The following is a 27264-nucleotide window of genomic DNA, read 5'->3' on the forward strand; positions in this document are numbered from 1 at the left end:
ATGCTCCTTGTTGTTTTCTGTTTCTTGCCTTAGAATAATGCACAGCTTATTTACTGTTTTCTGACTTGCTCAACATTCATTGGTAGGTTCATGAATCTGTGAGTCACAGCTCTACAATCTTGCTTCAGAGCAGTAATGATATGCTGAGAGTCTCTTATTTCACATATAAGGCTATGATTTTTTTCCCTTTTATTTCTGCTGAATTTCACTTGACATCTTAGTCACTGAGTGACTGAGTCTTAGTGACTGAGCCCAGCCACTGAGTTTCATAAGACCCTAGCTGTTATGCCAGCAACTGGCCGTTCTCTATGTTGTATAGGCTTCAACTCTGGGACTGGGGTTTGTATGAGTATAGCCTTGTAACACACCAATAACACAGAAGTATGTGTGCCCATTAAAACCTGCCATTGAGTGCTTCTGTCACAATCTGTTATGCTTTTACAAAATCACAGAATAGGCTGGGTTGGAAGGGACCTCAAGGATCATGAAGCTCCAACCCCTGCCACGTGCAGGGCCACCAACTTCCCCATTTAATACCAGACCAGGCTGCCCAGGGCCCCATCCAACCTGGCCTTGAGCACCTCCAAGGATGGGGCATCCACAGCCTCTCTGGGCAGCCTGTTCCAGCACCTCACCACTCTCATAGTGAAGAACTTCCCCCTGACATCCAACCTAAATCTTCTCTCTTTCCCTTGTCCTGCTGTTGTCTACCCTCTGGCTCCCCTCCTGTTTGTAGGCTCCCTTTAGGTACTGAAAGGCTGCAATGAGGTCACCCCATGGCATTTCCTTCCTATCTTTAGAAATAATTTGCAAGCAGTTGGAACAGCTGGGCAGATGTTCTTAGGACTCTTTATTGCTTAAAATTAGGAAAACAAGGCTTATATTTGAAGGTAGTTGCCAAAGATCTGTAGAAGGTTTTCTGAACACCTCAAATCTTCCCTGTGCTGAGTTCAGAGTTCCTTCTATTTGTGCTCTTGATTCTGTGGTCGGGAAATTCTGTGTATGTATTTAATGCAATTCCAAGGCAGTTGTACTCAGTAAGACTTGAGGAAGCACTGTATTGCTTGGTACAGCCTGGCTTAAGGAGCTTCAGCAGTAAGGTGTCTCCCTGCTGCTAGATGAAGGATTTCTACAGAATGTTCACGTCGTGAATATAATTAGTTCTTCTTCCAAGTCTTTATAGTTTAATTTCTGATATCTCCTTTTTCCCTGATGTTAAGCAGGACAAGAACAATAGCTGCTCTTTTGGATTGTTTTATAATTGGTAACTTGTTAGTGGGAAGGAGTCTTTGAAAAAAGCTTCTATTAAATGAGGATAATGTTTTGTGAAGTAAATTAAACTGCAACAAATACTTCATTATGCGGAAGTGTTAGTGTTTGTTCATTCTGTGCATAGGGGACCTAAAGACAGATGTGAGACTATTTAAATACATAAACTCATCAAAGGAACTAATTACATGCTAAGAGAAGCAAAACTGTGCCTTAAGTCACTTTTCTCTGGGGAGGAAAAGGTTGCAGAGAAATAATAGTGTGTTTCTAGAAGCAGTGATCTTGAATGTGTTCTTAATATCAGTATATGAGACTATTTTGCATCTATTTTGGTATTGCTTTGTTGCTTCTATTTCATAGCTAGATTTTATTCACTTAACGTTCTTACAAAGCTTATAGATATTTCTTTGTTAGAAAGATACTTGGTTTCAAGTCTTGTCTGGTCTGAAAAATCAAGTAGCCCATGTAATTCTATTAGGATAATCATTTTATTGATGATGTCAGAAGTCCTAAGAGATATTTCAGTACTATCACGTGTGTTATTACTTTTAGTTGTTTTTATTGCATTTAATCATTCAGAATATTTTCTTGGTTAATTCTATTTTTTGGTCTCAACTTTGATGTTAATTTTCATTTTTAGTTGCGCTTCTAATCGGAGTAAATGAGTCTTTAACGATGAATGCATCTGTCCTTTGAATTCATCAGCAACCTATTTTAAAAACTGTTAATTTTTTGAAAGTTTCTTACAGATTTTCTTAAATTCTAGCTTTAGTATCTACAGAAGGCAAGCTGCCTTTTTCTCTTCCAACGGCCTTTGAATCCATCTATCTCATGATTTGATTGTTACAGAGGTTATTTTTTTAACAGTATGTAAATGCTGAAGGCCTTCAGCTTGTGTCAGTTGTACCAGCTGCTACACAAACATACAGTAAGAGGTATTTTAGACACCAAATCTTTGCAAAGAAAATAGCTAAGACAGATATGAGACAAGCAGTAATACATTTCTTATTAGAACATGCAGGCTAATTGATCATCCTGCTAAGTTTCCTCTTGTGCCATTTCTTCGCGGAGGTTATTTACTTCAGCATCTTATGTAGTGTGCGAAAATACACTCTAGTCTTTGATTGTGCATTTCTTTACATTTCACTTACACTCTTACTGAGTTCAGCATTCCAGTGCTAATTCAGATAATTCAACAATCTCAGGAGTTGTAACCTTGTTCTGCATTTCCTATTGTTAATTACTGCTTTTATCCTTATCAACTGTAATGGAGTTTTGGTGGAATGCTCGCTCTGCTGTGTGCTGTCTGTGCTCTGGCCCTTGGAGCCAGTGAGTTAAAGCATTCCTTGTAGCATCACCTGGAATACTGCTATCTGTGGTGCCTGGTGCTTAGTGTGTTAAAAAGAGGGAAGGGACTGCATCTTATCACCCATCTGTACTGTGAAGAGTGAAGCAGATAATACTGCACAGTTCTCTGGTCTCTGACACAATCTGTTCTTGTATCATTTTCCTACTTGTCTGTTGTGGTTTATCACCCCGTAGGCAACCACGTAGGCCGTTATCCCCATCAGTTGTTATCGCTGAGCACGATGCCCTGTGGTATGAGAGATCCCTTTGGACAGTTTCAAGTGTCCTGTTTGTATCCTCTCTCAGCTCCTTGTGCACCTCCAGCTCCTTGCAGGCATGGTGGTGTAAGAAATCTCAAAGTCCTTGTCATAATATAAGCACTGCTGTGCAACAGCTGAAACATTGGGGTAATACCAACACTTATTTTCATAATAAATCCAAAACATAACACAGTTGGAGCTACAGTGAAGAAAATTGACTATTCCAGCCAAAAGCAAAATATTTTTCTCTGTCTGGGGACTGCAAGTTCCTAGAATTCTGTGGAATTTTCACTTGCAACAGAATGCAAGATCACTTGTTCTTTTTTGGAAGAAAAAGAAAGCGTATTTGTGCTTGGCAAGTATTCTCTATCTCCTGTCATGAACTAGGTTAGTATTTTCTCTTTGTGGTGGAAGTATTTTGAAACTTTTACAATATTCTTAAGAGCAATTGCCTATCGAGAAGCTTTTTACTCCAAATTTGTCACTCACATGTTTGTCGGAAGAATGAAAAAAAATAAATATCTTGGCTGAGAAGACAGTTTTCATGTTCTATATTCAAATTCCATTTGGATTAATCTCTTCGGTTATAATTTCATTCTGCATAAGTACTCACAGATAAAGATGTTACTACAGTCCTTTTCTTGGTTTTAATCTCTAGTTGGATGACTTCAGATGAGGGCCAAGCATCCACCCAGCTGCTTGCCCACTCTCCCTCAACAGGATGGGGGCAACAGCAAGATGAAAAAGTGTATGGATTGAGATAAAGGTTGGGAGATCACTTAACAATTGCTGTCATGGGCAAAACAGTGTCAACCTTAAGAAAATCAATTTCTTAATTAAAACATAATAGGAAAGGTTGATGAGAACTGGGCTTGTTTAGCTTGGAAATGGGAAGGCTCTGGCCTTCCAATTCCTGAAGGGAGCATAGAGACAGGAGGAGGAACAGCTATTTACAAGGGTGGATAGTGATAGGACAAGGGGGAATGGTTTTAAATTAAGACAGGGGAGGTTTAGGTTAGATATTAGGAGGAAGTTTTTCACTCAGAGGGTGGTGACGCACTGGAACAGGTTGCCCACGGAGGCTGTGGATGCCCCATCCCTGGAGGCATTCAAGGCCAGGCTGGATGTGGCTCTGGGCAGCCTGGTCTTCTGGTTGGCGACCCTGCAGATAGCAGGGGATTGGAACTGGATGATCATTGTGGTCCTTATCAACCCAGGCTGTTCTATGATATGGTTCTATGAAGACAGATTTGGTTGCTGAGAACAAAAAATCAAAACAGGATCTTTCTCTCCAATTCCCAGGCCCAATCTTGCCTCCTGTCCAACCCCCCAGATGGTGCGGAGGATGGGATGGGTGTTGGGCTCAACCTATCGCATCCCCTCTCGGTCACTCCTTTGTCCTCATGATGCCCTGCTCCAGCAGGACCCGTCCTGGGCTATAGCCCTTCAGAAACATCCTGCTTCTACAGGGCTCCTGAGGGCTGCAGAAATCACAGCATCAGAATCATTGAGGTTGGAAGGGACTTCTGGAGATAACTATTCCGACTTCCTGCTAAAGCTGGTTTCCTGGAGTAGGTTCCACAGGAAACTATCCAGGTGGATTTAGAATATCTCCAGGGAAGGAGACTCCATAACCTCTCTGGGCAACGTGTTCTGTTCACACTCAAATGTCACACTCAAACAATCTTTTCCTCATGTTCAGATGGAATTTCGAGTTTGTGGCCCTTGTCCTGTTGCTGGATACCACTGAAAAGAGCCTGGCTTCATTCACAGAATCACAGAATTGTAGGGGTTGGAAGGGACCTCCAGAAATCATCGAGTCCAACTCCCCATTCAGTTGTCTCTCATCCATTAGATATTTATAAGCATTGATAAGATCCCTTCTCAGTCTTTTCCGAGCTGAGTATCTCTTCCCTCAGCCTGCTGGCTGCACTCTTTTTAATGAAGGATACTGTTGGCCGTCTTGGCTATAAGAGCACACTGCTGTCTCATGGCCAACCTGTTGTCCTTCAGGATCCTTCTCCTCACAGCTCCTCTCCAGCAAGTCAGTTCCTAACGTGCACTGATGTATGTGTATTTTCCTCCTCAGGTGTAGAGATTCTAAACTTGTCCTTGCTGAATCTCATCAGGTTCCTCCCTGCCCAGCTCTCCGCTCTGTCCAAGCCTCCTAGAATGGCAGCACAGCGTTCTGGTGTGATGTGCCAGCCATTCCTCTCCGCCTTGTATCATCAGCTAAATTGTTGGGGGGGGGACTCTGTTTGTCTAGGTGACTGATGAAGATGTTGAACAATTCTGGATGCAGTACAGACCCCTGGGGAACATCACTTAACTACAGGTCTTCAAATCAGCTGTGAGCTGCTGATCACTAATCTCTGAGCTCTGCGAGAGCTCGATCCACCTCACGTGTCTCCCTGCTGTAGTGTGGGCTCTCCCATGTTGCAGGGTAGAGATATGCGGCAGGGTGAAATTATGCTCCAGGTGGACTCTGTGGGGCTACAAGGGAATCCTTCCTGTGGGCCTGGTGCCCCTTCTGCCTGCACCTCCTCAGTTCTGGAGTCCCTCTGCTGCTCCTCTCTCAGCTTGTGCCCGCTGTTTCTTGCAATAGAGTTTGCAGTTACTGTAATTATGGTGTATTTATTCAGAAGCTTATCTACTTTGGTCATCTGCACAAAGCCAGTGATTGTTGCACAGCAGTGCACTGCAGCAGGGCTGTGGATTTGAACTGAAGAGAAGCTGCCCTGTGGCAGCTCCTTCTGTGACACTTCGGTCACTGGCTTGTAAATCTTTATGATGAACTGCCTTAGCAAACTCTACCTTGATCAGTTATGTGACTCTGCAGGATTCATCTGTGCAGAGTAGTGCAAAAGTGGCTAATGAAGTTAAACTGACAATTTACTTAAAATTTGAGAGGAGATAGGAAATGCTGGGAAGAGATTTCACTCTGTTATGACAGCAATGACTGTGATGTTGGAAAAGCAAGCTGCTTTTTTTACAGTTGCCATGGAAAAAGTGTTGGTCATGTGCTGTTACCATGGAGATGTTCAATATGAATTCCACAAATCAGAAAGATTTCTGGACCAAGTAGCAAGACAATTGTTCTTTTTATAGTGAAAGGCTTCTCAAGCTGATTGGCATTATGGAGGATTGGAGGACGTAGCATCTTCAAATCTCTAAACTTAATGAAAGAAAATGAAGTGTATTTGCAGATTGACAACTCAAAAAATATAAATGTGAAGTAAATGAAAACTTCTGGTAAACTTATTTAAATTTATCTATTACCTTCTTTCACCTGCAGTCACCAAGTTCAGCAGCATAGCAGTGCTTTTGATAGAATGTGTTTCCCTGTTCTCTGGTGACTGTTGAATGCATTGCAAAGGATCAGGTTGTAAAATACCAAACAAATTTTGCAGCCTGGTCACATGCCTGAAAAAGCAAAATAAATTTAAAAACATTACTCGAATGTTGTTTATGTTTGTCCTCTGGCAGCACAGTCACCTGGCATAGTCAGGCTGGCGTAGAGTTGCGAAGGGGTGAGTCATTTGGAGTATGACACAGGGCCTGGCACTGGGCCCTGTTGTATATCATGTCATAGTGCCATGATTCCAAATTAAAGTTTGAATACTCCTGTGATAACCTGAGACTTTTCCTCTTAAGACTTGCCTGAAGCAGTGTTCTCTATGTTATCCTACCTACTTTTGCTCTGAGTTTAGAGATGAAAAAATTCTTCCCTTTCCATTGAAACGATGTAAGCAAAAGTTTGTCTCAGTTGTTTTGAAGAAAAATGAGAATAAAATGGGGTTTTGAAAGACTAATTAACGGGAATATTGCTTGTTTGTCCAATCCGTTGTTTTAGGTATTGTGTTTCCTTACTTCAAATATGGAAACCTTGGGCCTGGTGTGAAAATTGAGGATGTTTCACATTTGGTTCTTTTCCTTTTGTTTTGTGCAGTTATATACAAAAATAACTTTTGGTCTAATTACAGAACAAATGAAATTAATCAGTTTTAAAATACCATTTTTCTTCAGGATAAATCTTTAAATTTTCTTGAAAAATAATGGATTTCTAAGCTCTCAAGTGTACTTACCATCAGCGCTGTTGGAAAGCTTGCTTGGATGTCCTAGTGTATGACTGTCTCAAACTTTGGTCTAGTATGTGAATTTGTTCTGATCTCAGTTGACTTTTAAGAGATGCCAAGAGTTGGTCTGGAAGTGTTTGGTGTTTAACTATCTCTTATGCACATTAAAAGTAGAATAACAGTTATCCCGTGCAAAGTTCGTGCTCTTATATCCCTTCCTTTTCCCTGATATTCATGGGGCAGAAATGGCATGATTTAATGTAGCTATCAGAGCAGAGGCTTTCTTCACTGTTGCTGAATGTTTTTAAGGAATACTATTTAGCTGATTTTTGTTTTCAGTTTTCCAGGGTAGTCACAGGATTGTCTATTCCATTTGTAGCTTTGCTAATCTCACTCGCGTCGGGCTTTTTTGTCAGTTAGATGCTGATGATTGATCTTCTGGAGCGAGCTCATGTGGAACAAGTATTTCTTCTAATACGAGCGTTTATAAGAATTAATAGAAAAATTCAGTCTGTGAGAAGAACAAGGCTTCTGGGGCATAAATTTCAGAGTAGTACAGCATGTTTTCCTTGTGCTCTTTTGGTTTGCCCACATTGATGTATAATGAATACAGCTTTTGCTGGAATCCATAAAGGTTGTTGACCTTTTAAAGACATCTTGAATGCTGTGGTTTGATTGAGCAGATGATGTTTCTGGCAGCTGCTGGTGGAAGTATCTGAGAAAAAAGTCATTGTTTTCACTTAAGGTTTTTACTTTGATCCAATTTCATTATCTGTGGAATACTTGTAAGTTCTTTGACAGTTAAGTAACTCTACCAAATCAATGTCTTCAAATCCTATGTTAGTCAGAATGTTCTATATTTAAGGCTGAATTAAGGTGTATTTTTAAACAATTCAGTTAATGAATTTGGAAGGAGAGAAATATGGAAATTGACCATTGTTTTCTTGTCGAAATGCCTGTGAAATAGGATTTTAATGAAGCAAAAACAAACAAACAAAAAAATGTTTGATCTTGCTCTTCTGATTTGAGCCTTGGAGAAAGGTATGTGCAACAAGTCCAGATTTGAAGTTATCCATGGATTTGGTATATGATTGAGCAAGTATACTTTGATAAGGGCAGTTTCCAAAGGAGAAGTCTGTTTGGTTTTTGTGTTTGTTTTTATAATAAAGGTGATGAAGCATTGGCACAGGTTGCCCAGAGAGGGATGGCAGCTCCAACCCTGGAGACATTCGGGGTCAGGCTGGATGGGGATCTCATCATCCTGAAGTACCTGTAGGTGTCTCTGTTCGTTGCAGGGGAGTTGAACTAGTTAAGCTTGAAAGGTCCCTTCTAGCTCTAAGGATTCAGTGATTCCATAGTAATTTGGTGTTTCCCCTATGTGTAGTTATGTGTTCTTTGAGGTGTGAGATTTTGTCTGTATTTAATTGGTATTTCTGGGTTGCACTTGTTTTGCACAGTGTAGAAGCAAAGTCCTACTCTTTGGACTTCGGATGTAAGTTTATATAATAACAAATTATAAGTAGTAACTGTAAGTATAGTTATTAATTTATTAATTTATATTAAAATTCTTTTTTTTTTTTTTAGATTTTCTCATTGTTCCTTTTTTTTTTATTAAATGGTAGTTTCTTTTATTTTAATGGATTTGTGTTTAGCATATGGCTTCAGTAGACAGACAAAACCAAATATGATAGTGTCTTTTCTTTAACCTTCAAGTTATGCAGGCTTATGAGCAACATAAAATGCTATTTCTGTTAAGCTTTACGTTGACTGTTAGAATGTAAAGCCTAGTTTCCATTCTTTGTTCTATGTAAGAAATATAAAATATATACATATTTTATATTTTATATATTTCTTGTCAGTATTTAGTACAAAACATAATTATTAATGTAAAACATGTACTTGTAATATAGGGTTTGTTAAATTGTTAAACATTTACTAGAACCATTATGATAATGCAGCACAAAAATTATATATTTGTACTTTTTAATACTGCAAATATTAAAACTAAATATATATTGTGAACTCTGACACTGCTGTTATGCTTTTTCAAATTTGATTTCCTTATTTTTCTGTGAGTTTCACAGAGGCTTAGTAGTTTTCCTGTTTACTTTTTGGCTTCTGTAGAAGGGTACAGTGAAATAATCTTTAAAACATTTTTTGCTATATTGTATAAAATATTGCGTGTTTTTTTAGTTTCTCCCTTTTTAATAAGGGAAATATAGATTTATTGGGATACAATGCAATGTAAAGCAGGAAAAAAAAAGTTTCTTCTTTTTCTAGATGGAATCAGTGTTAGTGGACTTCCACTCTCCAGTCCTTTTCGGCAAGTTGTCAAACCAAGAGTGGAGGCTAAACCCATTAACCCTCAAGAAAGCAGCAAAGGTGGGGACTTCAGTCATGTGAAGGTAAGTGACATAAAAATAAGTGAAATTTGCTTTTATTGTTCCGCATTACGCTGCATTCTGTGATTGAAAAACAAAAGTTTGTTTCACAAATATTTCTTTATGCTCCTTATTTGGACTTGTAGAACAAAGAAAAGTGAAGCAAGATCAAGGGAAGAGCTGATCTTGTAAAGAACTGGTTACCAGTGGAGTATGTTCAGGGAACTGCCAGTTCTTCACCATATTGCTTTCTTATACTGTATTCTCTATAGCAAAGTGATCCTTTGGGAATCCACTGCTTTGTTTTTTTTTCCTATTGAAATGTACTGAAGGATTTGTACCTTCTAAACATTTTAGGTTCAAAGTCTTACTTTCACACTTGCAGTACTGAGCCTTTTAGATGGATTCGTGCAGGTAGTAAAAGAGAATAATTTAGAGGGCCAAATGAAAAGTAAATGCAGCAGGATGAAAGAACAACTACGTGGGTGGAACCTGCACTATGCTTACTTTGAGAGGAGTTCCCCTGGAGTAAATACTGTTTGTTCTTCTGTTGAAGATCTTAATCTTCTGAAGATGGAAACTTCTTATTTTGAGCAGGGAAATAAGAAGAGTTTCATAGTGGACAGTTTTTTTTTTGTTTGTTTTTGTTTTTTTTTTTTAGAGAGAGAGAACATCTAAGATTAAAATTACAGAGATTTTAAGGAATATACTATTGGACTTGATTGGTCTCTTTTGTGCATGCTTTGTGTGCTACGTAACATTACATGCTCCTCCTTCCCAAGTCTGTGTTCTGCATTAGCTCATTCCATCAGAATTTAGCTCTGTGCTTAGCAATATTTGGCCTATCATGACTTTGACCTGGAAGCAAACGTAGGCTTTGCAGTTTTTAGTTGCTCACCTGAAATCTGAATTTTCTTTCTTCCCGGTGAGGTTCCTTAGAGTTGCATTTGATTGATAAACAGATGATTCTGTTAATTTGTAAATGTTGCTTCCTTTGGGCCATTGGTACTACTAACTTCCTATTTAGTTTTTCACTACAAAAAGGATGTTGACAGTATATGACGTGATTAAAAAAAGCCCTGCTAGTAAAGACTTTCCTTGTATTTCATCACATAGAAGGTACTTCCCAGTTGCTCATAAAAATAAATCAGAGTGACTGAGAAAACAGTTTGGAGTTCAAGCTTAATAAAATGTTCACCTTTAGTTTTCAAATTCAGAAGTTTGTGTAAGTATTTCTATTTTGCAGAACACTTGAGATGGAGGCAAGCAAGGGGAGTATTATTGTGTAAAGGGAATAAAAATCCAGAAAGTCACAATTTCAGCATACCAGATGAATTGAAAAAGCTTTTTGTTGCACTTCATGTCTGTTCGACAGCAGTCCTGGCAATCCATGCGATGTTGTTGCAAGGGTGCTGGAGACCTGTAAAGCAAGAACGTGTTCTTTAAGCATTACATGGCAAAAGAGTCTGTTGGGAATGCATGTGCTTGATTCAATTGTTAGGTTTACGAAATACATTTTGAATTACTTATTTTGCATTTTGTAATTAAAGGGCCTTGCAGGTAGCCAAAACTGCGTTCAACAGAGAACACGCATTCTGATAACCTTAAAGGTTCCTTGCTGGTTAGCGTTACTTATGTATTAGCCTGGTTTATGACTGTTGTACAGCTCGTGTTTTATGCCTGAATTGAACAATTTATAGTGTCACCATCCCTTCTAGAACTGTTTTAATCGCTAAGGCTGCATTTTTTGTGAATTATGCTTAGAAGAGAATCAACAGGCAAAATAAAACTCAGGGTGTTTAAGAAGGCCGCAGAGCAAAACTCTGAAGGAAGTCTATGCCATTACGTATCTAATTACTTGAATTATAGCATTCTGGTAACTTACTTGCAAGCAGGTCTTCATGAGAGGAAAGATGTAACTTACATTTTTCCAAAATTTAAAAAACAGGATTAATGTGGATGGGGAGAGAGAATGCCACAATAGAGTAGCACCATCTATATGTCTGTAGAGTGATTTACTGTTATGGTTAGTTCCGTTTTAACAGATCTCTATTTCTGTAACTTGCATTTATGTTTATCATGTTGTTAGAAATAAAAATGTTATCTTGGGTTGTCCCTGTCAGGTCACCAGAAATCAGTCATTTGATGTACCTGGATTAAAAATGTCTGTGTAGCTCAGAATCTCTCAGAAATATTTTTAGTTTCAACAAACTACCCACATAATTACATCTCTGTGTTTGTTGGCCAAGTGGCCAGAAGAAATTCTAACTGAGTAGGTTTGTCTATTTGCATGATTGCATTACCTTTGACTACTAGTCATTGTGGGATAAGATGTTGTATCCAGCTGCCAACTATTTCTGTTTATTACTATTTACTTCTCTTCACATCTTTTATTTGGCAGAGTTGTTCAGGTGAAAAGCCAAAATAAAACAAAAACCAGTGGCTTAAAATTACAGTCAGATGAATTCTGAATTAAAATACCAGTTAGTTATTGTAGACAATGAATCTGCCATTTAGAAATGCAGTGAGGATGTGTCCAGGCTGGGTTCTGAGGCCTTTGCTGTGTTTTTGTTTTCATCTTGGTTGACTTCAGGCTGGATACCTTTCAGAATACGTTAATATATGTTTGTTGCCAAATGTAAAGGCTTTTCCTCAGTAGGTACATAGTTGTCTAAAATGTAGCAAGCTGGGATACATAAAAGAGAGATGGTCCAAGATTCCCTTTGAATCTGAATCTCAAAATATTGCATATTTATGAATCTGTCTGAATACCCTGAACCTTCCTCAGAAGGTACTTCAGCTTCTCTTTGTTGCTGCAGAACAATTCAGTGTGTGACCTGTTGCTTTTGTCCTGCATAGTGCCATTTGGGACAAGGACTGGATTTTAAGGTGTGTCTTATAATAGCCAGTTAATGTGGTTTGACAAGGTAATAAGCAAGTGGGGAACGTCTGAGTTACGAAACAAGAACTTAGAGAAATTGGATATGCTGTGAATATGATCTGATATCATTAATTCATGATTTAGCAATAGGTGATTGTTGTGAATATTCAGGAATAGTAGTCGTTTTTCAGCCACGTGTGCTGTGTGTTAGCCAGTCTTCAGGTAAATTTTTGCAAAGGAATAAGGATATAAAATCAGTATTTCTCATGTTGCTGTTTCTGAAATGTCCTTGTTGTAAGTCCTGATGCTTAAATCTTCCTCCTTTTTGCTTCAATACAGAATGTTGCCAGTATGCACTTGAACTTCTTAGCAATCTTCGTTTTCAATTTTGCTGCAGGCTGTCTTCTAATACACCAGTCACAAGCTGCTGGAAATGAGCGTTATAACGATCTCATAAATTTAGTATAAAAATTCCTTTATGGTCTCATCATAAAGCTTGCTTACACCCTCAAGCTGCGAAGAATATCACAGTATAATATTATGTTCAGATGTACTCTCTTTTTACTGTTAACTGCTGAGTAATTTGGTAAGCACTGTCCTAAAATCCTTGGTCATTCCAGTGTGTGTCTGTACTGCAGGATGAGTGCTTAGCTCTGCATGGCTGTGGTTACACTGCTAGGTGAAATAGTCTGTTTTAAAGAACTGCTGTGTTCCTTTACTATCAGTGAATGGTGTGAAATGTTAAAGTATTATATGTAGAACTAATCTAATTTAATACACTGTCTGTAGTGTCTCTTATCAGGTTTAGTCAGCATGTATTAAAATAAGGTACAGGACTTGATTGGATTTTTCCATGCAGTTCTCAGGTGATGCTCTTGAAACTATGAAAGTATCAAAGTGTGCTATTAATTGAGATGCAAATTATGTTGCTGATGCTTTAAGCTCCAAATCATTTCACATATGTACCTTGAATCTATTTTAAGTTTAACCCATAAATAGAACATGTAAGTCTTAGATTTTTGTAGCAGTTCTAGACTGTGAAGTTAGTGGGGATGTTGAATCTGCAGAATGCTCTTGATATTTAGATTCCTTCTTTTTAGTTACCTAAGGGTTGTTAAGCACTGGAATGAGCTCCCCATGGAGGTGCTTGAGTCACCAACCCTGGATGTGTTTAAAAACCATTTGGATGTGGTGCTCAGGGACATGATTTAGCGGAGGGTTGTTAGAGTTAGGGTAGTGTGGTTAGGTTGTAGTTGGACTCAATGATCTTTAAGGTCTTTTTCAACCTGAGCAATTCTTTAATTCCAAATGTGAATTTACCAATGGGATCTTAGAAACAAAAGTATGATACCAGTTAGGCATTCTACTTCAGTGTTGTCCCACTTTGGAATTCAGTACTGTGTGTGTAAATCTTGTGGTTTTGAGTCCTCCATTGATATTACAACATCAGGTCTTAGAAACTCACAACTGCAATATTTTTCTTTTCAATAAATTTAAAACTAGTGAGAGAGACAATAACAATGTGAAACAAGGCTCTTTCACTTCCCAAATTGATTTCTATTAGCTTTTTTTTTATTTTATTGGTTAATTGAAATTTGTGAGCTAGGTGTGAGAAAACAAGTCACATTTCTTGAAATCTACTCAGTAAAGACCCATGAGCCAAATCAACATTTCCCAGCTCAGCAATGTAGTTTTTGTTGCCTTTTTGGCTGAGGGTAGATTTGTTCTGCAAAAATGACAGGAATTTGATCTCTTGATCATTGGAACGTGGCTTGCAAAAGCTTATTATGATCTGAAATTGGAATAAAACCTGCAGTTTTTGAATAGACTGCTTCTAATGGCTTTTAACTTTCTTTCCCTCCCCAGTTTGGCAACATTCCTTTAAGTGCTTTTAGGATTCTATAAACAGTTGAGTATTCAGCACTATTTCTGCTTACCAGCTATATTCTTCTGTGCATTGTTGCATCTAAAGATGCACACTCTGAAGCCCTAGAGAGGACTATACTTCAGAACATGAAGTGTTCTACAAACAATATTCTCTGGGGCCATGGGAAAAAAAAAAAAAAGCTACTTCCCCTGGATTTGAGTAAACTCAATTCATTCATATCACCTGGTATTTTACATTCAGTTCTACTGCAGTAGCAGAAATTTCAATTTGAATGTTTTACAACATTGAGTACTTCCTTTTCTTCCATCTTGTTTGACATGAAAGAAGCATCATTTAAATTTTGTGTTGTAATGATATGAAAGTTTTGGATAGATTCACTGTGTGCCTGTCAAAAGCACCACTTTCTCCAGACTTTGATTAATTGTCTTAATTGTCACTCAGTAGCAAGGGGTGCTAGCCTACTTAAATCCAAACAAGTTTCTCATCAAGGATAGTTGCAGCAGATACAGCCTACTGCATAAACCATACTTTCTGTCGTTCCCTCTTGTCTGAAGATCAACAGTGAAAAATTAAAGTTGACATCAACAGAATGAATAAAGCTTACGTGAACAGTAACAGACCCTACAGTCATGAAAACTTTGCCCATGGGGTGAAGTTGCCATAGTTTGCCTTGGTGCTCAACCACAAAAATATTATGCTGCTATAGTTAGTGTCTGTTAGCATCTCTTGAAATTAATGATTTGTGGTGGTTTTATCCTCTCTTGCCAGTCATTAATATATGGTCAGTGTCCAGCAGCAGCAGACATCATTTGTGTATATCTGTTACTTTTTTTTGTGAGATGTTCTAGTGCTGTTACATTGGAAATTATCAAGAGGTGTGGCAGTTGTCCTCTACATAAGTTCAGTCAGACAAGGCTCTAGACAGAGTGAGCTCTAGTATGTTTAGAGAAAAAAATGGCAGGCAATATTTAAAAGATCTGTTTTCACCCAAGTACAGAAAATCTTGTTCTGTAATACAAGAGTTTTTCCAGAACGAGTCATCTGAGAATGTAGAAGAGACTTGTAGTCTGTTTGAAGTGGTGATGCTTTCAAGCATTTGAAACCTAGGCTTCAATTATAAGTGTTTTTTGGAAGTTCTGAATAGTATATCAAATTTATGGCCAAAGGTATTTGCATGCCTTATCCTCACAAGAATTTATACAATATTTTTCTGCATTAAATTTTAGGTATTGACAAAGCTGTGCTCATTTTCACAAGACTTGTCATTATAGTTTCTAGAATTTTGACTGAAGCAGAAGTGTGGAATTGGCTGGGAGGAAGACAGCTGCTATGGTGGGAAATGTGGTGACAGAAGATGAAATGGGGAAAAAAAAAAAAAAAAATAGAGCTGGGGAGACCAAAGAAGAGGGCAGCTCTGATCAGAACTGTGAAGGTTCTCCAGTGCCTAAATAAATTAGCCTGATACCCAGTGAAGTTGTTGATACGCTTTTAAAAGTATAGTGAAAATTTTAATTCAGCCTGTTAAAAGTGTGAAATTAAATGTGCTGCGTGCCATATCCTGTCTTGTTACAGTTACTTGTAAGCTACTTCAACAGTATTGCTGATCTTGACAATGATGGTAAGGTAATGCCATTCACAGGGCTTTATCAGAGGGGATTTGAGTAAATTTTTCAGATCATAGAAGAAAACATTATACAATATGAGGATAGTGTTTCAATGGAATGTGCTTTTTTTTGTTTGTTTTTTGTTTGTTTTTTTTACCTCAGACAGCTGGAGAAAGGCTGGAAATCTATGGCTCCTTATGAAATGTGTCCTGGAGCCCTGAGGGAATTGGTTGATATAGTAGCCAAGCTACTCTGGATGATATTTGAAAAGTCACGCTGATCAGACAAAGTCCTGGGTGACTGGAAAAAAGGCAAAATAGCAGCCATTTTAAGAAAGGTCGAAAGAATGACCAAGGAAACTACTGTCCTTGTCAGCCTCATCTCTGTGCTGGGAAAGCTCATGGAGCAGATCCTCCTGCAAGCTGTCTTAAGGCAGGTGGAAGAGAGGGAGATCATAAAGGAGAACCAACATGGCTTCACTAAGGGTCCTGTCTGCCCAACCTTGTTGCTTTTTATGATGGCATAATTGCATCAGTGGAAAAGGGAATGGCTACTAATGTCATCTGTCCGGACTTCAGTAAGGCCTTTGACATGGTACCCCATAACATCCTTCTCTCCAAATTGGAAAGATACGGATATGGTGCGTAGACTGTTTGATGGACAAGGAACTGGCTCTGAGATCGTACCCAGAGAATGATGGTCAGTGGCTCACTGTCTGGGTGGAGATCAGGGACAGGTGTCCTTCAGGGGTCAGTACTGGGACCAGTGCTCTGTAATACCTTCATCAGTGACATTGACTGTGGGACTGAGTGCACTCTCAGTAAGTTGGAAGATGACACCAAGCTGTGTGATGTGATCAATATGCCCAAGGGATGGGATGGTGGGCTGGGACCAGGAAAACCTCACAACGTTCAACAAATCCAAGTGTAAGTACTTTTGCCGGGATCCTTCCTATGAGGACAGCTGAGTGAGCTGTGGCTTTTCAGCACAGAGAAAAAAAACCTCTAGGGAGGTCTGGGGGCTGCCTTTCAGCATCTGAAGGGTGGCAGCATGAAAGAAGGGGACAGGCTCTTTAGCAGGGTCTATGGTGATAAGGGTAATGATTTCAAACTGAAGGAGGGGAGATTGGATATAAGGAAAAGTGTTTTTTACAGTAAAAGTGGTGAAGCATTGACACAGGTTGCCCGGAGAGGTGGTGGATGCCCCATTCCTGGAGACACTGAAGGTTGCTCTGGACATGGCTCTGAGAGCCCTGATCCTAGCTGTAGGTGTTCATTGTAGGGGAGTTGGTCTAGATGATCTTCAGCAGTCCCTTTCAACTCAGAAGATTCTGTCATTCTCTGAAGTAGAAAGTATTTTATGGAATTGGGTTATTCTTTTATGTAAAGCAAAATTTGGAATATAAGGAAAAGATGGAATGATGCTTTTTATTTCATTTTGAAACTGCTTCTACTTCATCTGTTTTAAAATCCTATCGCTACTTAGTATAACACCAATGTGCCTGCATATCCCTGTGCTCTGTTTAGTAGCTTTGTGTTCAGCTGTCAGTTGTTCTATGTAAGTTCAGTAAAATTCATGACAGCTTTTTCATTTTTAGGAAGTTATTCAAATCAATCCTTTTAAATGTACTGCAATACAGTTAGTATTCTAAGGACTAACGAACAATTTTTGTTAGTCCATAATTAAACTTATGCAGTTCTGTAGGTGCCTTAATAGCACTGAGGACCTTCTCTATAATTCGCTAGCTTGCTGTTCACCTACAGTTTAATTCACTCTTTTCTTCCATTATGTTCCATAAGAACATTTCTGTTCTTAACACCTTATAGCTTTGGTTTATAATTCTGTGATCAAATCTCTTCACCCTTGTCCTCATTGCTGTTACTTTATAGCTTTAGAGCCTAGTAAATAACATAGTAGTGAAATCACTTACGTACCAAATAAATACTATCCTTATCTTGTTTACTTCTTTCAATCTGTCGTCTTGTTTTGCCCTTAAAATAGGGTCAACTTCAGTTCTACCTAAAGAAAACGATTTTTCCAAGTGATTTAGTCAGAAATGTAAGTTTATATGCGGCATCATGAGCACGTGTTGTGTTTTCTGTCACTTAGATCCTAATAACGATGTTCTATTACTGTTATAAATCTTCCCTTGGAACAACAACAAGCAGTGTACCTAAAAGTCATTCTAATCTGTTAGACTTGACAAAATGAGCTTGTTTAGCATAAACATGGTGTGTTCTTTGCAAAATTAGTTTGTGAGAGAGAAGGCGTGCTCTCCAAATTTCAGCAACTGAAACAATTGCTCTGGAAATGTAATGCATTCAGCAAGGTTAAGTTCTGGTTTTGTTTGCTCAGCGCTGCCCCTCTGCTCCCTGTGAGGAACTGCAGCTGCCATCAGGCCTCCCCTCAGCCTGCTTCGCTCCAGGCTGAGCAAATCAAGGGCCCTCAGCTGTTCTCATACATCTTGCTCTGTTGACCCTTCTCCATCTTCGTTGGAAGCTCCCTAATAGTTTTATGTCCTCTTTATATTACGGCTCCCAAAGCTGTGCCCAGTACTTGACATGAGGCTGCACCAATGCAGGACAGGGTAGGACAGTCCTGTCCCTTGCCCATTTAGCTGTATGATGTGGTGATGCTGCCTTACAGCTGGCTGAGTGTGTGCCAATAGTGTGGGCAGGTGTTCAAGAAGACCAATGGTATCCTGGCCTGGATCAGAAATAGCATTGCAGCTGGATTAAGAAAGGGATTGTGCCCTTGTACGTGGCGATTGTGAGACTGCACCCAAATACTGCCTTTGGGTTTGGGCTCTTCGTTACCAGAAGGACATTGACTTGCTTGGGTATGTGCAGAGGATTGCAACAATGCTGCTGGAGGGACTGGAAAACAGGACTTAGGAGGAGCAACTGAGGGAATTGGGATTAAGGGAATCTGGAGCAGAGGAGAGGTTGAGAGGAGACCTCATTGCCCTCATCAGCTACTTGAATGAAGGGTGTAGCCAGCTGGGTGTCATTCTCTTTTGTGGAACACAAAGAAAGGCCTGAAATTGCACCAGGGAATGTTTAGTTTGTGTGTTTGGAAGAATTTCTTCATGGAAAGGGTGGTGTTAGACATTGGAAGAGCCTGCCCAGGGAAGTGGTGGAGACTCCTTCCCTAGAGGTGTTCAGGCGATGTGTGGATGTGATTCTTGTGGGTGTGGTTTATGACAGGACTTGGTAGGCAAGGTTTGCTAGATGATCTTGAAGCTCTTTTCCAGCCAGATGATTCTGTGACACTCTTAGTGCTGTGCAGAATTTGTGATCTCATCATCTTGCTTTATGTGGAAGAGTGCCTGTTTAGACTTCCATTAATCACTAGTGGTGTGGCAAGCAGCATCTGCATCCTAACTATTAGTTTTGTAGCTGCTGCTGCTGTTGCCTTTTATTCATGCTTCTCGTGCGTAGCTTATTGCCATATACACTCAGCCTGTTTGATTTTAAGGAAGAACAAGTGGAGAATAATGCATGATTTTAGGTTCTTTTTTCTCTCTTTGGGTTTTCTGTTATGATCACTAAAACTCATGAAATGGTCAAATTGAAAATGTAGTTATCCAGAAATTTGCTGCTTGAGTTTGTTTAAACCTTGTTAGATTGTTATTCAAATATTGCTCATCTAGCAGATGATATTTTTTGTGAAATATTTGGATCTTTTTTGAGGTTCCATAACTGTCATCAATTTAATTTTTGATATATGAGCCACAGTAACACAGTACATTGACAAATAATGAATAATGTCTTTTCTGAAGGCTGAGTTAAAGATTGTGCAGGTTTTTTTTAGCGACCTAACTCGTTTTTTTTTTTTTTTAAATAGATCAGTTCTTTTTTTTTCTCTATTTGTGAATAAATAAACGTGCAGGCAGTTTCAGTTCCTTCAGTTTTGAAATAGCATTCTTCCTGAAATTGTCTTAACTTCTCCATCACGTGTACTGATCATATTTATCCATGTGAGTCTGTTCTGTTTCTTGAGCAGATAACCAAAGCAGTTAAAGTTGCGCCTTAAGGGAAAAGTAGCAACAACTTTTCTGTTTTGTTTTATTTTATTTTATTTTATTTTTGTTTAGCTGATAGTGGCTGTTGAAATAGCTGTCTCACCCAGGAGTATAAGGAAGGGAATGAAATTTAGTAATTTATCATTGTAGGAACTTAAAAAGAGTAGGTCAAGCGCTGTAGTTTTCTGCAGAAGAAATTGGAAACACAATGTGATAGCTGTAATTGATGCTAAGTCATTTGTTAAAGGGCACATCTGAATTTCCTTTACCAATTCTGTTTCACCTAGGGAAATGACTGTATAATCATCACAGCAAGATCTGCGTTTGCTGCTTATGGGGCAAAAAAGGATTTAAATGTCATACTTTGCAATTTTTCAGTAAGGTAGTTAGGATTAATGTTCTTATTGTGGGCTTACGTAAGTGAATTCCAATTTGTTTTATTTGTTTATTTTAGGCTTTCCTCTGGTATCAGTGGAAACAGTCATAAAACCAATAAACCCCAAGTTTTAATGCAGTTGTATCTTAGTGTGCTATAAAAAATAGAGCAGGCTTATAACTCGTACTGTTAGCTGTTTAATGACATTGATTTCCATACACTGTCATTAAACTATTGTTCATGTATATTGGAATGATTGATGGTGTAAGAGGAGAGAGAGTGAATGAAAAAAATACACAAAGAGGTGAAAATGCAGGGATTTTGTGATGCTGTTGTTTTTTCTAGGATCTAGCTGTGTTATTTTTTTTTTTCTGTTCACCACTATTGGAACTCATTTTCTGTAAGTAGGTGTGAACCAATGGTTTTATGAATTTCTGATTTACTCAGATTGAATAGAATAAAAATCTTGTTCTCTGTCGGTAGAACATAGCAGAGAGGAATAGCATGACTACTGTTGTGGAAAAATTACTCCTTTGCACTGGTGAATGTTCCTTGTGCCTGAAATAGTTTTATGCCAGTTGACTTAGTAGTCAAGTAGTAGTTTGATGTACTTGTATGTATGTTACTGTTAGCTGATCTGGATGTGCATTGATTGTCTGTAGCCCTTAAGCCATGCGTGATACATCGTTCTCTGCAGTTATGTTTTTAGAAGTGCAGGAATCACAACGACTAGCTCATTTCAAACTTGGGGCTCTTCGTGCTTGCATGTAATATAACTGTATGTTAAAACCTTCTGGTTTAGCTGAAATGGGACTCAACAACAGGAAAATGCAAATGACAAGAAGGAATTAAAATGCACGCTTTTTAATGAAGTGATGCTCAAGAATGAAGAGGTCTCTAAATAACTTGATGATGGTAGCTGTTTTACGTGTTATTGTTTACAGTCAGTAATGTGATATCTTTATAAAATGACAAGCAAGCTGAGCAGCACATTTCGAGTACTCTGTGAGTAACTTATTAGGGTTAGAGCATTATCTACAACTCCAATCAGTTAGTCATTTATGCAAATGAAAGTACTGGACAAGTTTAAATTACTGTTGCTGAAGGCTGACTGTCCAGAACAAGAAGTGATTTGGCTGAGATTGCACGAGGTCTGCATTTAGGACTATTTCCATTGTAACCATAAAGTGTTCCTCAGCATGGCTTTGGTCAGAAACAGCTGATGTAAGCCTCTTTCTTAAGAGCTAAAAAGAAAGTCTAAAATCCCACATTCTTCACTGGTGAAGAAATTTAACATAGTATTTTCTCTGCTCAGCATCTTTTTTTTTTTTTTGTTTCCTCCAAAAGCTGTTTCTAGATTTTGCCCCTGCCCAATTCTTAGTTCCTATGAGTAATTATCCATCTGCTTATTTTTGCTCCTTCCTTGTTAATTTCCATTGCATTTTAATGTATTCTTCTGCCTCTTGGTTGGATGCTTCATGCAGTCCTGTGGTCAAGTCAAACTTTCTCCCTCAGTTTGTTTGGACACATGGCAACCACCTATGGACTGTATTGCTATTTCCTGTCCCAATCTGGAAAAAGGATGCAGTAGCTGTAACCAAATTGAAACATAAGGTGAACTGTTATAAGGATGGATTAGAGCACCTAGATAGCCTTGGCTGGAAACTTCCTACTGATGATCCATCTAATATGATCATGGTAAATTTGTCTCCAAGATGCCAACATAAAGCCAAGAATTTTGAGCTGGAACATGCATTTTTGGAAGTAATCCAATTTTGGTAAAATATTTCGGTGTCAGAATACTTTATGGATAGTTACAGCAGTTTTTTTCAATTATTATATAACTCTGTAATTCATCTTACCACCAGGTTTGATTTGTCCACATTCAGTTTCCAGCACTATGCTTGGAAGCAAGGAAAGGGCTTCCTGTCCTTGGCGTCCTTTCTCTACTTGCTCTCAGTGAGCTCACGTGAGACCAATTATTTCTTAGAGTTCTTTTCAACTTTTTCATACAACACAGATGTTGTATTCAGAAAGAGGGAGAACTTCACTATTTCAGCACTGTTACACAACTTGGTCGTAATTTTCCAAAAAGGACTATTTTTGCTATTTGAATTCCATCTCTGTAAAGTGATGAAAACAGTTTTATAAAGTGTAATTGGTTTTTCACTGTTACAATTTTGAAACTATAACCTTTTGAGTTCCTCTTGTGTTGACACTGTCGCACCATTATATGGCGTAATTTCATTCTGATGATTTTTCTACTACAGAAGGAGTAGAATGATTTGGTTATTGCAACTGTTCTTCATACTTAATATTCAGGTGTGAGCTGTTATCCCTGTGTAGAGGGAATGAAATTGGATCTGTTAGCTGATAGTTAGATTTTTAACTGGAATGATAATAAATACACAATTGTATTATCACGTCTTGTTCCACTTAATTCAGTGAGCGTTGCTCGGAGTGTTTGTGCAGCTAGAAAAAGAAAAAAACTGTCCCCATATCTGAGCAGTCAGAGCCCCACATTTAAGTGAATAATAAATTTGACTGTGATTTCTATGGAGGAAAAAAAAAGGCAACCAATGGCCTCCAAACCAAAACCTATCTCTCAGAAGTTGGTGAAGTGGCAGCTCTGCTTACCTTATCTTATCTCCCTTGGGAAATCAGTTGCTTTGAAAAGCCCCTGCTGTGAAAGCCAGCTCCGGTGGGCATGTGAGTCACAGTGAACTAAGAAGCCATATAACCAGTGGGGGCTGTTTCTCACAGTTACCTGGGAGCATTTTTTCAGTGTGTATTTTTCAAGGCATTTGAATTTAAAAGCATGACAAAGAGAATATGAACATGCTGGTTTTATATACTATGTCTAGCCCAGGGGGGGCCTTTTTTTTCTCTGAAAACTAAAGGATGGTGACATAACTGTGTGCAAAACAGCATCAGCCTGCACTGTGTGGTGCCAGGCTGAGTCCTCCTGGGTTTCATGTATGTCACACTTGGCTCTCCTGGCATGGCAGTGGTTGTGTGTGCTGAGTCTCCCCTGGAACAGTAAGAGAGATTGGATATTTATATTCTGTGAATAAACTTCTAGGAGGTACTGACTGAAAGAGGAGAACTCCAGACACCGGCTTGTTTTTCTCACAAGGTAAAAATATCACCTTTTGCATTCTGGGCAAAATGTGCACATCCTTCTCTAACCTCTGTTATTGTGATATCCAGTTCCATCCAGTGAAAATATACAGGAATTGATATCAGAAGGATCTGATAGCAGTTACCTGAAATAGTTTGTTCATCACAACAGGGAAGATCTCTCCTAATTGCTGCTGTCTAATGATGGAAGTTGAAGCCCTTGTTAATTCCTGTACTGGTGGATGCTTCCCCTGCTCACGTGGAAGAGCCATGGCCTTGTCAGTGATATTGGAGCATCCACTTTTGTATCTACACGTTCCTTTTATTTCAGACATGCATGCAACTGCCTTGTACTTTCTGTGGATGTTTTCCTTCTCTGCAGCACTATGGTGCATCAAGCCATTTCTGGAATTGCATGTGCTGGATAGGTTAATATTTTCGTAATTGAACTTAGAAGCCTTTTTTGCCTTATATTTTCTGCTCATTGAAGTACTTTGCCATGAACAAAATCCTGGCTTTCTTTTTTCAGGAATCTTGCCATCTGTTGAGTACCTTGTACTACCCTAATGTGTGAAAGTTAGATTCAACTCCTGTTCTCATTTCCTTGCTTGTTCAGCTTATAGGCTTTTCATCTTATTCAGAAAGAAAATCAAACTGTATGAACATTAGGATTTTTAAGGATATAAGACAATATCAAATGAGAATAGATGTTGGTCAATAATTGAGATTGTAGTACATTTTCATTATATATCTTAATTGTTGGTTTTCTTTCTGGGTTCAACAAAATATCCCTGTTTCCTTCTGCCTCCCCCCTCCTCCCCCCAAAAAAAAAAAAAGTTGACAGTGTGTACATGCCTACACTACAACATAATGAAGTTTGGGGTTCAAAATTCAATTTTTCTCATGTGTTTGAATATACTCACTGATAGCTGACAGTCACCCAATTAGTGGGTGTGCATAAAATTACTGCTAGGTGAACCAGCTTCTTTTAAGTCTTCAGATGGACAAGTGTTGCCTTTAATGCTGAACATTTTTTTTCCTGGTTGATGGAACACAGGTATAAAATATCTGATTTGGTGAACATAATGCATTCCCTAGCACAAATATAAGCTGGGTGGAGAATGGCATGAGAGCAGCCCTGAGAAGAAGGATTTGGGGGTGTCAGTAGATGAAAGTCTCAGCATGAGCAGACGATGTGTGCTTGTGGCCCAGAAGGCCAGCTGTATCATGGGTAGCATCATGAGAACCATGACCAGCAGGTTGAGGGAGGTGATTCTGCCCCTCTGCTCTGCTCTTGTGAGACCTCACCTGGAGTACTGTGTCCAGTTCTGGGACCCCCAACAGAAGAAGTACATGGAGCTGTTGGAATGGATCCTGAGGAGAGCTATGAAGATGATCAGAGGGCTGGAGCACCTCCCCTACAAGAATGGACTTGAGAGTGCTGGGGCTCTTCAGCCTGGAGAAGAGAAGGCTCTAGGGAGACCTTATAGCAGCCTTCCAGTATCTGAAGCAGGCCTGCAGGAAAGCTGGGGAGGGACTTTTTAGAAGGGCAGGTAGGAACAGAACGAGGAGAATTGGTTTTAAACTGGAGGATGATAGATTTAGACTAGATATTAAGAAGAAATTCTTTACTGAGGGTAGTGAGACACTGGAACAGGTTACCCAGAGAGGTTTTAAATGTTCCCTCCCTGGAAGCATTGAAGGCCAGGCTGGATGGGGCTTTGAGCAACCTGGTTTAGGGGGAGGTGCCTCTGCTTATAGCAGGGGGTTGGAACCAGATGATCTTAAAGGTCCCTTCCAACCCAAAGCATTTGGTGATTCTATGGTTCTTACCAGGCTCAAGGTCCTGCAAAAAGGATCAAAAAGTAAAAGCTTAGTGGAATTCACACACACTCACAGTTACTTTTGGAAGCAGAAACCTTCATTAGGAAAATGCAGTTTGTAAACTTGCTCTCTGAGTCAAACTAAGTGTTTTTTTGTTTTGTTTTGTTTTTCAAGAGTTTGAAAGTGAAAACTCCTTACGGAGTGTGGATATGTTAGTGATTTGTGCTCAAATGGTTCAAGTCTGCAGCGTAGTGAAACACCTCATTAAAATTTTGTCAGCCGGTCAGAAGTGTTAGTCTTGGGCTAACCTAAACAAATGTGATGGATTGGCTTAAGAATATTGTGCAACGCTACATCTCAGCACGATTTCACAGTTTCTATAACCTCTTTTCTTCTTTTCTTTTCTCCTTCTTTTTTTTTTCCTGCTCTATTCCCACTTAAAAAGAAGGAGTATTTTGAACATGTAACTTCTGCTTTTTTCATTTTTTTTTTTTTTTTTTTTTTTAAACTCATAGAATCATAGAATCCTTGATGCTGGAAGGGACCTTTAAACGTCATCTTGTCCAGCACCTGTGCAATGAACAGGGACATGTACAGCTAGATAGGATGCCCAGGGCCTGATCCAGCCTCACATTGAAAGCCTCCAGGAGTGAGGAATGAACCACATCTCTGGGCAGCCTCTTCCAGTGCCTCACCACCTTCACTGTAAAAGACTTTTTCTTATATCCAATTCAAATCCACCTTCTTTAAGCTTGAAACCATTTCCTCTTGTTCTGTCATCACAGACCCAGCTAAAGTCTGTCCTTGTAGCTCCTTTAGATACTGAAAGGTCACCTCAGAGCCTTCTCTTCTCCAGGCTGAACAGCTCCAACTGTTTCAGCTTGTCCTCAGAGGAGAGGTGTTCCATTCCGTGAATGATTTTTGTGGCCCTTCTCTAGACACACTCCAACAGGTCTATGCCTCTCCTGTACTGAGGACTCCATGTCTGGATGCAATACTCCGGGTGAGGTGTCACCAGCACAGAGTAGAGGGACAGGATCACCTGTCCAGCTTCCCATCCACCAGCACCTCCAGATCTTTTTTGGCAGGCATGCACTCAATCCTTTCATTCCCCGGTTTGTATTGGTAGTGAGGGCTGCCTTGATCCAGATGCAAGACCTTGCAGTTGGCTTTGCTAAACCTCACGAAGTTCTCCAGGGCCCGCTGCTCAAGGCCATGTCCCTCTGGATGTCATCCTGTCCCTCTGGTGTTGTGTGCACCCCGCAGCTTGGTGCTTCCTTGTCTGTATAAGTAGTTTGCTTGGTTTAGTTCTTATTGTTCACGAGTTACTAAAATCTTGAAGAATGGTAGCAGATTCTGAAAAAGAGATTTACATATTATCCTCTGTGTAACAAATTGCGTTTCCAGTGTCATTTCCTTGCACTTTTTTTTTCTGTGCATTTTGTTCAAGACTACATTTAATTGGAAAGCAATGAATTGGAAGATATTCATTACAATTTTAAGAGTTAATCTGTGGGTTTCTCTGCTGTGTTGATGCTGCTGGAGCATATTCAGTTCTGGAGTGGTTGGCTGCACCAACATAAAATGTGGGTTTTTAATATATAGCATAGAAAGCTGTGAAGTTTTGGGAGCTGAAGTTGTCTGGGGAAATCTGAGCTGTAAGCAAGAAGGATTGAGTGAAGTCTACCATTAAATGATTTTTAAAGTGAAGAATGATCCATGATCTATACGTCTTCAACAAATGCCATCTTTCTGTAACATACCCGGCTTCTAGAACATTTTACTTTTCTTCAGTAACAGAAACCGGGTCAAAAATTGACAAGAAGAGAGGATTTTCTTGTTACTGTAGTGTTATATTTTGTTATACTTTCAGTTTTTCTCCATGTATCATTTTAGTGCATGCACAGCTGCTCATTCGAGTAACTTTTGTGTATCATGAGAAGAGAGTGGACTTTTCTCATTGGGCTGGCAGTGTGACAGTGATGTTTCTCAGGTTCTCATTTTATTCTGTTAAGATAATTCTTGCAGTGTGATTTTCCTCAGTAGCTTATGCCTTACAGTGTGAAAACCTATCACTGCAAAGCAAATACGAAAAGCATTGAAATTTGAATATTATTTGCCTTAGTGGTTGTATCACGTGGCAATATCTAAGTTGTTCTTCAAGAATTCCCGTACTTCACTGTCACTAACAGTTATTCAGATCTTCCTACTGGT

General features: G+C 39.1%; 1 protein-coding gene across 3 annotated transcripts in view; it reads left to right on the top strand.

Moving 5' to 3' along the window:
* Window positions 1–27264, top strand: part of TRAPPC9 (trafficking protein particle complex subunit 9) — a gene marked incomplete at both ends in the record, with an annotated part of 466587 nt that overhangs the window by 78286 nt on the left and 361037 nt on the right. For all 3 annotated transcript variants that reach the window (XM_079533233.1, XM_079533234.1, XM_079533235.1), the window contains one exon: window positions 9233–9357. In XM_079533233.1, coding sequence (XP_079389359.1) covers window positions 9233–9357 — 125 coding nt within the window. The remainder of the gene's footprint in view (window positions 1–9232; window positions 9358–27264) is intronic.

Source organism: Tetrao urogallus (assembly GCF_951394365.1).
Source record: "Tetrao urogallus genome assembly, chromosome: 3".
Taxonomy (NCBI): Eukaryota; Metazoa; Chordata; class Aves; order Galliformes; family Phasianidae; genus Tetrao; species Tetrao urogallus.